Here is a 13,865-nt window from a genome sequence, read left to right as displayed (position 1 = left end):
AAGTGCTACGTAACAGCACGTAGTCCGCTGCACCACCAAGGCTCTTAGAACAATTCTAAGTGGAGGACTCCATTATTCCCGTGGCATTCCACACGCCGACAGATTCACATGGCGTTACTCTAAAATATCTGTGTGTATTTCTACCGTACCTTTTCCAGGTGAGATGCACTTACAACCTTGGCATCCTCTTTTCCCGTTTTGGCTGTCGCGTCCTCTCTCTTTTTCTGTCCCTTGGCCGCCCCGTTGTCCTGGAATCCTTGCTGCTTCTGTTTCACCACAGAGACCCAAGTCGGCTGAACGGAGGCACTTCCCGAAATCACTCCAGGGGTTTGTTCTAGAAGAGAAAGGGATGGAAAACACAGCTCCACGTTTCAGGATTTGCCTTCTCAGCTGGGACCTACCGTGTTTCCCTGAAAATAAGACCCTGTCTTATAATTTTTTTTGCCAACAAAAAAGGCACCAGGTCTTATTTTCAAGGGATGTCATCCACTACTCACCTCATTTGCGTGCATCACCCCCACCCTCCTTTTCGCTGACAGAGGCCTTCAGGAACTTCTTCTGTGGCAGGCAAGGCTTTCCTGAAGGTCTCTGCAGCTGATAACAGAGCTCTGGATCGATCCGGAGCTCTGTTACCGGCTGCAGAGGCCTTCAGGAAAGCTGCAGGAGAAATGGGTCGGCAAGGCAGATGTCGGGATGTGTGCGAGGCCTGGCTGCAACTGTCTGAAGGTAAGTAATTGGGCAGCTCCATCACCCCCTATCCCCATCCTAGCTTAATTTTTACCCGTGGACCCTGAAGTGGGCGGGGTCTTAATTAGGGCTTATTTTGGGTGCACGTGTAAAAATCAAGCTAGGACTTACTTTCGGGGTAGGTCGTATTTTCGGGGAAACACAGTACCTGTGCTCTACTCTAAGACTGCCTCTTCATCTTCTAGTAAGCATCAATTTGCCAAGCTTTCAAGTTGCCATACGCAGGAGGGGAGGAGAACTATTGGGGAGAACTATCGGAGATCACTGAGGACTAGGAGCATAGGCTTTCCAAGCAGAGGGAAGACCTGGGGGAGTGCAAGGCCAGGTACCGGCACCTGGAGGCTCAGCAGGCTGAGATGGTCAGCCAGTTCCAGGCCATGATACAGTCCTACTGGAACAAGGTCCTCCAGTTCTTCACCACCAGTGGTGCTTCCCTCCAGCCTTTGCCCAAAGCCCAGCACCAGGAGGCTGAATTTCTGCCCCCTTCCAACCTGCATAAAAAGACCCTGAAGGGGGAGACTCTCTGCAGCAACACAAACGTTCATTGCATGTATCCAGCCCAGGGGCCGTAGTTTGAGGACCCCTGCTTTAGTGCAATATAAAAAATGCAAATCATTTTTCTTCGGACCTCCACAATTTTCTTGCAGACCACCAGTGGTCCACGGACCACCAGTTGGTGACCGCTGGACTAGAAGCCTCCAAGATCAACTCTGTTATTGTATTAAAATTGTGGAGAGATTGATTCTCCTGATGTAGGAGAAGGAGAAGCAGAGCCTGGGGATGGAGTCAAGAGAGGAAGCAGCATGGAGTCATTACGTTCCCACAATCGGTCCAAATTCAACCCCCCTTGACTTCTGTTGACGCTTAACTAGCACCAGCTTAATGCTGACCATGAGCTGACTAGATTCTTGTGTATAAGGTAAAGGTTCCCCTCGCACATATGTGCTAGACATTCCCAACTCTAGGGGGCGGTGCTCATCTCCGTTTCAAAGCTGAAGAGCCAGCGCTGTCCAAAGATGTCTCCGTGGTCATGTGGCCAGCATGACTCAATATCAAAGGTGCACGGAACGCTGTTCCCTTCCCACCAAAGGTGGTCCCTATTTTTCTACTTGCATTTTTTACCTGCTTTCGAACTGCTAGGTTGGCAGAAGCTGGGACAAGGAACGGGAGCTCACCCCGTTATGCAGGACTAGGGATTCGAACTGCTGAACTGCCGACCTTTCGATCGACAAGCTCAGCGTCTTAGCCAGTGAGCCACCGTGTCCCTGGGTGACTCTTAACTAGCACCAGCTTAAGGCTGACCATTAGCTGACTAGATTCTTGTGTATATGAGCAATAAATCACCTTAACTGGAAATTCGTGCCTGAGACCTTCTGCAAAATAGAGACCTCGTTGTATGCTCTACTACAACACCCATCAATTTCCCACTGTACAGCAACTACATTGTAACTAGAGAAGATTCCCCTTCACCCAAAGGGAAAGGAAGGGAAGGAAAAACAGAATCAGATTTGCACGCTTCTGTTACTACAGCCGTTATAATGAAAGTTGCATAGCTTAGCAATGACCTCTATGGCATCGTTTGCTTAGCTTGGTCTACCTTGTTGGCCAACGTCCTCCCATCTCAATAAGAGAAATACCTGAAGGTTTGCTTGCTTCTCCAGCTTTGGTCTTCTGCAGATTTTTCTCTTGGATGCCGGAGTTTGCAACCAAACCCTTAACACCGGTGGTGAGGTTTTGAAGGTTGGTTCCAGAATTTGGTGCCTTGATTTCGGTTTTGACAGAGGATGGTGAAGGAACTGCCAATGGCACCACCTTGGGGGTGTCCCAGTGATGTTCTGTTTGGTACTTTAGCAAAGAAGAAGTTCTCCTTAGTTTCACTCCAAAGGGACTTTCAGAGTTTTGGACTTCCTCACTGGAAGAATTCAAGGGGACCCCCATGTTTCTATTAGCTTTGTCAGATCTTTCAGGAGTGTTTAATATGTGCGGGGCTGCATCTAGTGGAGAAGTTCCTTCAAACAATTCTGGTTTTATGGGAGATGTTGGAGAATTTCGAGGGCAGGAATTGTCGGCCGAGCTTGAACCTCCTGAGAGAGACCTCTGCCAGGCTGGAGCGATGGTGAATCTCACGGGCTTTGCAGAAGGTGGCTTTGTCTGGATCTTGACCATCTCCATAGCTTTGCTTTCTTCCTTGGTGGTAACATTTCCCAGCTGAACTCCAGAAGCGCTGACAGGAGGGCGAGTTTTGGAAGCCACCTCAGTAGATCCCACAGTGGATGGTCTTCCAGAAGAAAGACTACCCAACTCTTGAACGGTGCTGTCCACAGGTAGGAGGCACTGTTTCTTACCCGCTGCATTCAGAAGCACAGGTCTATCGGGATCAACCTCCAACAATGTGTCCTGCAAAGAATCCATCGGCTTCCCAGGGCCTTGAGAAGGCTGAAGTTCCATATCTGAAGGCCCTTTTCCATTTTTATCGACAGCGTGCCTGTTCTTGTGCGTTAAGTCCTTTGGTGCATCTGAGGAGACCTTCAGAGTAGACAAAGAAAGCTGTGGAACACCCAACACATGATCTGCTTCCAGAGAAGAATTGTCTCCACAGACAGCTCTATCACATGCTCTGTGTCGGTTCCTGGCAGGTTTAGAAACATTTGCTCGGGCATCTGTTCGTTGCGAGCGAGCTATTTGGTTATCTTCTGCTCCAAGTTCTTTCTCTACCTTACTCTTTGGCAAAGCAGAAGGTGATGCACTATGGAGTCCAATAGCTTTGGTCTTCAAGTGGAAAGATTCGGAGTTGTCTGTGACTTCTGGACCACCCTGTGCTTTTTGATTACAAGTTCCTTTCTTCTCCTCATTGTCCATATTCTCTCCTTCTCCGTCTTTGATGAGAGAGGATGGTACATTTGGAGAGGGCTTGGCGGAGCTCAATTGGAGTTGAGTCTCTGGCAAGTTCTGGGCATCTGATATCAAGACAGACATTCCATCTTCCCAGAGGCCAGTGGTGCAAGAAGAAGGCAAAGCTTCAGAGGTTCTGGTCCCAGGTGATGCAGGGTCAGTCCCATCTTCATTGACATTCACCACAGGGTGGCTCAACAAGCCTAGATAAGAAAAATGAAGAGAAGAGAAGGTAAGGGTTTTCAAAAATGACAAAGCTTCATCTCATTTATCTTGACCATGTCATGCGGGGTAATTCACTGGAAAAAAATAATTAATTAGCAGTAGAGGGAAACCAGGCTGCCACAATGGCTGGACACCCTCAAAGCTGATACCAGAGCATGGAACGACTCAAAGAAGCAGTGCAAGATCAGAAGATGTGAAGAGACAAGGCCCATGGAATCGCCAAGAGTCAGACACAACTGAATGGATAACATCATCAGCATCATCACTACCATCATCATCTCAATCATCATCACCATCATTATCTTCATCAACATCATCATCATCTCAATCATCATCACCATCATCTTCATCAACATCATCATCATCTCAATCATCATCACCATCATCATCAACTTCATCGTCATCATCACCATCTTCATCATCATCATCACAATCATCACCATCATCTGCTTGGGGGGAGGGGGTTGGAATAGACCACTTACCAGGTCCCTTCCAACTCTGTTAATCTGTATCTGTACCTCCCTCATTCCATCATCATCTTCATCAACATCTTCATCAACATTATCAACATCAACATCCTCATCATATCGTCTTCATCATCAACCTCATTGGTTTCCAGCAGTGGTGAAATCCAGCAGGTTCTGACAGGTTCTGGAGAACCGGTAGCGGAAATTTTGAGCAGTTCGAAGAACCGGCAAATACCACCTCTGGCTGGCCCCAGAGTGGGGAGGGAATGGAGATTTTGCAATATCCTTCCTCCAGGAGTGGGGAGGGAATGGAGATTTTGCAGTATCTTTCCCCTGGAGTGGGGTGGGAATGGGGATTTTCCAGTATCCTTCCCCTGCCATGCCCACCAAGCAACACCCACCAGGCCACACCACACCCACCAAGCCACGCCTACAGAACCAGTAGTAAAAAAATTTGGATTTCCCTCATGGTTTCCAGCCTTCAAATCTCAATACAATGAAGTTCTCAGTTGCCTCCAGAAATATGTACCATGTACTGGTTGTTGTAGATGACCAACCTGAGCACGAGGGTGGGGTCAAACGCATCATTACTCTGGAGTCCCTACGGCCCCAAAAGAGGCTTAAGTCCGGTCCACTTCCCTCCCACCCTTGAACTCCATTGACTCTTATCTGGAGCCAATTCTCATGGAACTCAATCCTAGCTCCTGATTTCCTTCACTGACACAGTTGGCCTTACCTTCCCACGCTTTCCTCTGGGCAGTGGCTTCTTCGAGGATTTTGGAGGGGCTTCTTTTATCCTCATCAGGCACCAGAAGTTGCTGCTTCTCCAACATCTGCTCCACCTGGTGTGACAGAGATGGCCTGCTTAGTGACCGGTACAACTTAACCCATCATAATTCCAAGCTCAATGATGATCAAAAGTTGAAGGCTACCTGTATGCAGGGTTGCCTTGCAGAGAGATGGGCATCAAACACATTTAATAAATGAATAAATTAAATTAAATAGAGCCCAAAATTTATGTTGCGAAGCGAGACAGTTGTTAAGTGAGTGACACGGTTGTTAAGGGAATCTGGCTTCCCCGTTGACTTTGCTCATTAGAAAGTCGCAAAAGGAGATCACGTTACCCCGGGACACTGCAACCGCCATAAATCTGAGTTGGTTGCCAAGGGTCTGAATTTGATCACAAGACTGTGGGGATGCTACAACGGTCGTAAGTGTGAAAACTGGTCATAAGTCACTTTTTCGGTGCCGTTGTAACTTTAAACTGTCACTAAATGAACTGTTGTAGGTTGAGGTCTACCTGTAACTATCTAACTCTCTGTGGTTTACAGTTTTTTATTAGCTTATAATTTTAAAATATGAAAAGGCAAAAGCAAATAGGAAGAAACCAACGGGAGGGATAAATGGAAGAGAGAAGCATAGAAAAGAAGGGAAAAAAGGCGTAGACTTCCAACTCCCTCTGTTGCAGTAGAATAAGGCATTATACACCTAACCTCAACTTTTTACTTTTCCATCATAGTATAAACTAGCCATTTCTAGAACAATAAATCTATCCAATCAGTAAAACCCAAAATCAAAGTTTCATTTTTTCCCCCGCCCCAAGCAGAAAGTCCAGAAGTGGTTTCCAAGGAGAAACAAAACTAATTGTGTTTTTTATTTTCCCTTTGATCAAAACAGACCATTTAGCCATCTCTGCTAACTCCATCAACTTTTATTTTTATTTTTTTTTAATTTGATTTATATGCCGCCCTTCTCCGGAGACTCAGGGCGGCTTACAAGGCGCTAAGCAATAGCCTTCATCCTTTTTGTATATTTATACAAAGTCAGCTTATTGCCCCCACAAACTGGGTCCCCAATTTACCTACCTTAGAAAGGATGGAAGGCTGAGTCAACCTTGAGCCTGGCGAGATTCGAACCTGCAGTAATTGCAGGCAGCTGGTCTTAATAACAGGGTGCTTTAGACCACTGTACTACCAAGGCTCTTTTGCAGGCATTCTTTAAACTTTAAAGATAAATCAGCGAAATGTTGGAAATGCCAGCGGGGTCGTATATGGTGGACATGCATAAAAGCCAAAAAATATTGGACAAAAATATGTACATGGTTGGAGGAGAATGATATATCAGCATATCGATCTGAAGCCTAAATTATTTTTGTTGGGGATTTTACCAGAAACTTACAGTAAGGAAAATGTATATTTGATAATTCATGTCATAACTGCAGCGAGGATTGTATTTGCACAAAATTGGAAAAATGAAGAGATCCCTATGGATGAGAATGTGCTTAGGAAAATATTAGAATGTGCAGAAATGAATAGGTTAACATTTGAAATTAAAATTGATTGTTATAACACACGGGAATTATTTTATCAATGGTTAGAGAATAAATATGAAAAGTGGAAAAAAGCAGAGGAGTGAAACAGAGAAAATGTTTTAAATAAGTTAAATAAGTTAAGAAGAGGACTGTTTTAGTATTAACTATGGTATAAATTACTATTAGTATTAAGTGAAGAATAGATAAAAGAATAAATATGGCTGTAAATTGTAATTGTTATTGTATAGAATATTTGCACAAGATATTTGTACCCAGACAACATACTGTTTAATGGAAAATGATGTCTGAATCAAAATAAAATTAAAAAATTGGGGGGGGGGGAAACTTTTGCAGCAATTCATCCATGGTGGAGATCTAAATGTCCTTCCATTGTTGGGCATAAAGTAATCTTGCGGCCGTCACTAACTAACTAACTAACTAACTAACTAACTAACTAACTCTCTCTCTCTCTCTCTCTCTCTCTCTCTCTCTCTCTCTCTCTCCCTCTCTCTCTCTCTCTCTCTCTCTCCCTCTCTCTCTCTCTCTCTCTCTCTCCCCCCCCCTCTCTTTTTCCAAAGGACCTTGTCCTAACAGCTACTCACAAGAGAATGGTGAGTCTTCTTCGCGAACCCTTTCTGCTTCCGTGGGTTCATCGCAATCCTGTGCCTGGCTGCTGAGGTATCCAGGCAGGCAAGAGGAGAAGCCGGAGTGTTGAAATCAACCGGAATCCTCTGTCCAAGGGGCGAGACGGGACTCCCCGGAGGAACTGAGCAGCGATGCTTGGAAGGAGACCCCGAAGCGACCTACAGAAGAAGGCATGACAATGTGCTTCAGCTGCTGTCTACATTCTACATACCATACTTTTAAACTTTTAATAATAATAATACTACCGGTATTTACCTGACTGATATTTACCTGATTGTCTTCGCCGTCTGTCTCATCTGAACTCAAAGAGCTGCAGAGCTGAATAGGGCTGGAAGGCTGCATATAGAAGAGAGAGGCGGAAATTAAGGCAAATAAGAAATGCAGGATTTTGGGGGAACCTATCAAAACGGTGTATATATATATATATTCTGTTCCTCTTAAAGGAATGAGATTCCATAAATCCTTTCCAGGAACTAGCAGTGACTGTGAGAAGGATCTTGGAGTCTTAGTGGACAACCAGCTAAATATGAGTTAGTAGTGTGTGGCGGCAGCCAAAAAAAATCAATGCAATCCTAAATTGCATTAACAGAGGGATGCAATCAAGATCAAGGGAGGTACTAATACCACTCTACCACTTTACCACTCTAAAGCCTTAGTAAGACCACACCTAGAGTACTGCATCCAGTTTTGGTCACCACACTATAAAAAAGATGTTGAGACTCTAGAAAAAGTGCAGAGAAGAGCAACCAGGATGATTAGGAGACTGGAGGCTAAAACATACAATGAACAGTTGCAGGAACTGGGCATGGATAGTCTAGTGAAGAGAAGGACCAGGGGAGACAGGATAGCAGTCTTCCCATATTTGAGGGGCTGCCACAGAGAGGAGGGGGTCAAGCTATTTTCCAAGGCACCTCAAGGCCAGACAAGGAGCAATGGATGGAAACTGATCAAGGAGAGATTCAACCTGGAAATAAGGAGAAATTTTCTGACGGTGAGAACAATCAACGGATGGAACAGAAGTTGCCTTCGGAAGTGGTGGGAGCTTCATCACTGGAAGCTTTCAAGAAGAGACTGGACTGCCATCAGTCAGAAATGGTGTAGGCTCTCCTGCTTGGGTGGACTGGATGACCTTCAACGTCCCTTCCAACTCTGTTACTTCTGTTATTCCAACTCTGTTAATCTGTAAACTGTGCTGAGCCCCAGAATCTTGGATAGCTCTTAAAACTAATGTGTTCTACAGTGGAAAATCCATAAGATCAATTATCAATAGAGAACTGAACCCTGTAGTATAGTATTTCTCAACCTTGGCAGCTTGGAGATAGGTGGGCGTCAACTCCCAGAATTCCCTAGCCAGCTGGGTTGCCAAGGCTGCCAAGGTTGAAAAACACAGATGCAGAGTAAGATCTGGCTATGCTCCATCTGCTGATTCCCGTTGAGGTTGACGCTGGTATCTACTGCCTCTTAGTGGGCAATACCACTAAAGACGCCGCATAGGATAGACACTCTGAAAAAGATAAGATTATTTCAGGAGAGGGTGAGAAAAGGAGGGTTAGAAGACACCCCCCCCCCACTATCCATGATCCTGGATAAAGAGGCATTCACTAGGATAACTGTGGTGCTTGACTCTTCAGCTATCCTTTTGACAAGCCATAACTAGCTGATGTCTATGGACATTCTCAGTCATCCAGGTCATGGTTGTCCCAAAGGTGCTTTTTCAAGAGGCAAACTTGAAGAATAACAAGTTATTCAGACCACACTTGGAATACTGCATCCAAGTTTTGGTCCCCACAATGTAAAAAAAGATGTTGAGACTACAGCTGTACATCTCCACCCCGGATCACCCCAACGATGCCCTTGAAGTGATGTCCCGGTGCCTGGAGGCCGTACGGATCTGGATGGGGAGGAACAGGCTCAGGCTCAACCCATCCAAGACTGAGTGGCTGTGGTTTCCGACGTCCCAATATAGTCAGTTGACGCCATCACTGACTATTGGGGGCGAATCATTGGCCCCCACGGAGAGGGCTCGCAACTTGGGCGTCCTCCTGGATTCACGGCTGTCTTTAGAAGAGCACTTGACGGCCGTGACCGGGAGGATTTTTCATCAGGTTCGCCTGATTCGCCAGTTGCGTCCCTTTCTGGATCGGGACTCTTTACGCACGGTCACTCATGCCCTTGTCACCTCCCGCCTGGACTATTGCAACGCTCTCTACATGGGGCTCCCCTTGAGGAGCACCCGGAGGCTCCAACTGGCGCAGAGTGCGGCCGCGCGGGTGGTAATGGGAGCGACTTGGTGTTCCCATGTAACACCTCTCCTGCGCGAGCTGCACTGGCTCCCGGTGGTCTTCCGGGTGCGCTTCAAGGTTTTGGTTACCACCTTTAAAGCGCTCCATGGCTTAGGACCCGGGTACTTGCGGGACCGCCTACTACCACCAATAGCCTCCCACCGGCCGGTACACTCCCATAGAGAGGGGCTCCTCCGGGTGCCGTCAGCCAAACAATGCCGACTGGCGGCCCCCAGGGGGAGAGCCTTCTCTGTGGGGGCACCTACTATCTGGAATGAGCTCCCCCCAGAGATACGGAGGATCCCGGATCTGCGCACCTTCCGCCGCGCCTTAAAGACCTTACTATTTCACCAGGCTGGCCTGGCCTAATTTTCCCCCTCTTTTATAAAAGATTTTTAAAATTTTAAATATCTTTTAGTATTTATATATTCAATTTTAAATTGGTTTTAAAAGTTTGGGGTTTTAAATTTGTCGGGGCCAAAATTATTTAATTTGATTTTATTCTATTTTTTAAATTTTGTATTGTATGTGTTTTTATTGTCTGGCTGTGCACCGCCCTGAGTCCTTCGGGAGTAGGGCGGTATAGAAATCTAATAAATAATAATAATAATAATAATAATAATAATAATAATAATAATAATAATAAAGAGTGCAGAGAAGAGCAACAAAGATGATTAGGGGACTGGAGGCTAAAACATATCAAGAACGGTTGCTGGAATTGGGTATGTCTAGTTTGATGAAAAGAAGGACTAAGAGAAACATGATGGCAGTCTTCTGATATCTCAGGGGCTGCCACAAAGAAGAGGGAGTCAAGCTATTCTCCAAAGCACCTGAAGGCAGGACAAGAAGCAATGGGTGGAAACTCATCAAGGAGAGAAGCAACTTAGAACTAAGGAGGAATTTCCTGACAGTGAGAACAATTAACCAGTGGAACAACTTGCCTCCAGAAGTTGTAAATGCTCCAACAGTGGAAGTTTTTAAGAAGAGATTGGACAACCATTTGTCTGACATGGTGTAGGGTTTTCTTCCTGAACAGGGGGTTGGACTAGAAGACCTCCAAGGTCCCTTCCAACTCTGTTATTCTATTCGATTCGATTCGATTCGATCCCCATTCCCTATTCTATTCTATTCTATTCTATTCTATTCTATTCTATTCTATTCTATTCTATTCTATTTTCTGACAGCGAATACAATCAACTGATGGAACAGAAGTTGCCTTTGGAAGTTGTGGGAGCTTCATCCCTGGAGGCTTTCAAGAAGAGATTGGACTGCCATTTGTCAGAAATGGTGTAGGGTCTCCTGCTTTGGTGGGGGGGGTTGGACTAGATGACCTACAAGGTCCCTTCCAACTCTGTTAATCAGTATCTGTATATTTTTCACAATTGGAAGTGAGGACATATCTCTAAATGACCACGAATTCTGTGCCTGGATTTTTTTTTGCCAAGAACGGTGAATATTGCGGTAACAGAACCTTAAATCCAAATAATCGGTGCTCCTAAACGAAACTCGATAGATGTGGCTTTATAGATCAACCCAGAGAGGCAATATAGGATGAAATTAATTCTGTTGGGAGATATGAATGTATTTGCTTTGAGTTGTGAACTGCACAAAATGTATTACGGACAGTTCTCGAGTTACAACCGCAATGGATCCCTCAATTATGGTCCTAAGCCATATCGGTCAAAAAAACTGATCGGTCACACAACAAAACCTGATTTTACTTTTCTTTTTTTGTGGGGGGGGTCATTAAGCAAACACCGCAGTCATTAACTGAACCAATGGTTCATTATGGGTTTCGCAGAAAACGGGATATAAACTGGCAGTTTTGGGCAAAACGGTAGTGAAATTCAGTCACGTCATGGAATGCGGCAAACAAAAATAAATACCGCCATATTGTAGAGGATTTGGAGTGCGATCACATGACTCCCCAGGGGGAACCATTTAAATTTCAAACCTGGATCACGTGTCCCCTTTTTCAGGTAGGTCATAACTTTGAATGGTCACTAAACGACAGCTGTAATTTGAGGACTACTTGTATTCAAGCAGGGTGGTTCTCTATGACCTCTCGGCTAAGAAATTTCACCAGGCCCTTACCTGAGTTATAGAAGATGCCAGAACATCATGGATGGTGGAGATGTCTAGAAGGCTACTGGGCAAACCAACCTCTTCTGAAATAGCGTTTAGATCATCCATCCTTTCGCCGGAGCTAATTACAAGGGGAGACTCGAGGCAGAAATTTTGCTGCAACAGAAAATGTAGAAGGTGGAGATTATCTTTTTAAAAAATGACAACAAAAGAAGAGGATTTTTTTAAAAAACAACTACAACCTTGTTTCTATTGTTTATGGATGAGTTGGGCTGAAGGAGTCAAATGTGAAGATATTTGAAGACTGCCGGCTTTGGGAGAATATTATTCCTAGAAATACAGCTTCCTTAGCCAGAACAGTTTGGCTTTTTATTATAATAGCCTTGTTGTTGAAAATTAGCGGTTTAGGAATTGAAACATTTTAGATATTAGATTAACAGAGTTGGAAGGGACCTTGTAGGTCATTTCGTCCAACTCATGTAGTTTGGGCTTGTCCTTCAACTAGGGCTAAATTCAAGAATTTTATATAGGTAATCCTCGATTTATGACCTCAATTGAGCCCAAAATTACTGCTGCTAAGTGAGACATTTATTAAGTAAAGTCTTGCTAGTACAGTGGTCTAAAGCACCCTGTTATTAAGACCAGCTGCCTGCAATTACTGCAGGTTCGAATCTCACCAGGCTCAAGGTTGACTCAGCCTTCCATCCTTTCTAAGGTAGGTGAAATGAGGACCCAGTTTGTGGGGGCAATAAGCTGACTTTGTATAAATATACAAAAGGATGAAAGCTATTGCTTAACGCACTGTAAGCCGCCCTGAGTCTCCGGAGAAGGGCGGCATATAAATCAAATTTAAAAAAAAAAAGTAGTTTTGTCTCATTTTATGACCTTTCTTGCCACAGTTGTTAAGTGAATCCCTGCAGTTGTTAAGTTACTCATATGGTCGTTAAGTGAATTTGGCTTCCCCATTGACTTTGCTTGTTAGAAGGTCACCTGGGGTCATTGCAACGGTCATAAATATGAGTCAGTTGCCAAGCGTCTGAATTTTGATTACGTGACCGCAGGAAAGTTGCAATGGTTTTCAATGTGAAAAGCAGTCATATGTTACTTTTTTTTCCAGCGCTGACCAACTTTAGACGGTCACTAAATGAATTGTTGCAAGTCAAGAACTGCCTGTACGGCTTCCTTAGCCAGTTTGGCCTCTTATTACAATCACCTTGTGGTTGGAAACAGTGGTTCCAAAATTGAAACATTGAACTCATATAGTTTGGGCTTGTCCTACTGCCAGAGTTAAGGCTGAAATTCAAGAATTGGGTAAATTTAGAGCCGTCACTGCTTTTTATGGACACATACGCTCGTGCGAGTTTTTGAGGCTTATGTTTAGGCCCAAATGGTTTGCTGCACAAGCAGGATTAAGATTCCCAAAAGTCCCTCTCACCTCAAAATTTTTCACCTTCCCAGGGAAATTCTCCTGCAAGGATGCATCCCCAACCACATCATGTAACGCTTCGGAAAGAAATTCATCGTCCTGCAGTAAAGCTTGGTTTCCCGTGCTTCCATTGAACCTGAAAGTTGAAATAAATCTATTTAAGCTTTTCAAAGGTTGCCACCACGCGAAAGGAGAAAGCAAATGTTAAGATTCTAATTTTTTAACGGTTGTTAAGTGAATCTCGCTTTCCCCATGCGTGTCGGAAGAGTTGTGGCCCACCAGCGGTCAGCAGACTGGCAGCAGATTCGGACAGTGAGGAGGTTGGGGAGGAACATGGGCCAGTCCTGGAGTCTGGGGAAGGCTCTGACGAGTGCTCTGCGTCGGAGGCAGAGAGGGAGCCAGGGCCGGATGCCAGTTGTCAGCTGCCTTCGGAGTCAGACATCAGTGAGGCAGACAAACAGCTGGAGCCTGTTCCCAGGGTGCGCATGCACAGAGTTGCCAGACAAAGGGAACAGCTAAAGAACAAGGGTCGACTCAGGAGTAAAGCCACAGGTGGACGATGAAGGGCCCCTCCCAGAGGGAATAAAAGAGGAGCGAAAGGGGAGTGGAGTTTGCAGGAGATAATTAGTTCACTTAATTGGTTCGTGACTCTCCGAGACTCCTTGCCAAGTTTTGATATCGGCCTGGCAGCTCCCCAAGCCAGATAAGGTCTGTGATTGTAAATTCACCCTTGAAAGATTTTGCTGGATGTGAATGTGAAGAATTCACAGTAACTTAATAAAGAG

At 45.0% G+C, this 13,865-nt stretch overlaps 1 protein-coding gene across 2 annotated transcripts in view; it reads right to left on the bottom strand.

Annotated features, from left to right (window-relative positions):
* KIAA1210 (KIAA1210 ortholog) overlaps positions 1-13,865 on the bottom strand; it is a 28,830-nt gene that overhangs the window by 3,830 nt on the left and 11,135 nt on the right. For both annotated transcript variants that reach the window (XM_070951804.1, XM_070951803.1), the window contains 7 exons: positions 13,090-13,216; positions 11,664-11,810; positions 7,558-7,623; positions 7,245-7,445; positions 5,068-5,173; positions 2,385-3,842; positions 150-334 (listed from right to left, as the gene is read on the bottom strand). In XM_070951804.1, the coding sequence (XP_070807905.1) occupies positions 150-334; positions 2,385-3,842; positions 5,068-5,173; positions 7,245-7,445; positions 7,558-7,623; positions 11,664-11,810; positions 13,090-13,216 (2,290 nt within the window). The remainder of the gene's footprint in view (positions 1-149; positions 335-2,384; positions 3,843-5,067; positions 5,174-7,244; positions 7,446-7,557; positions 7,624-11,663; positions 11,811-13,089; positions 13,217-13,865) is intronic.

This window comes from Pituophis catenifer, unplaced genomic scaffold (assembly GCF_029215685.1).
Source record: "Pituophis catenifer annectens isolate HBS135680 unplaced genomic scaffold, rPitCat1.0.hap2 SCAF_11, whole genome shotgun sequence".
Classification (NCBI taxonomy): Eukaryota; Metazoa; Chordata; class Lepidosauria; order Squamata; family Colubridae; genus Pituophis; species Pituophis catenifer.
The sequence above is the reverse complement of the archived record's forward strand: the minus strand, read 5'-3'. Positions and strand labels throughout refer to the sequence as shown.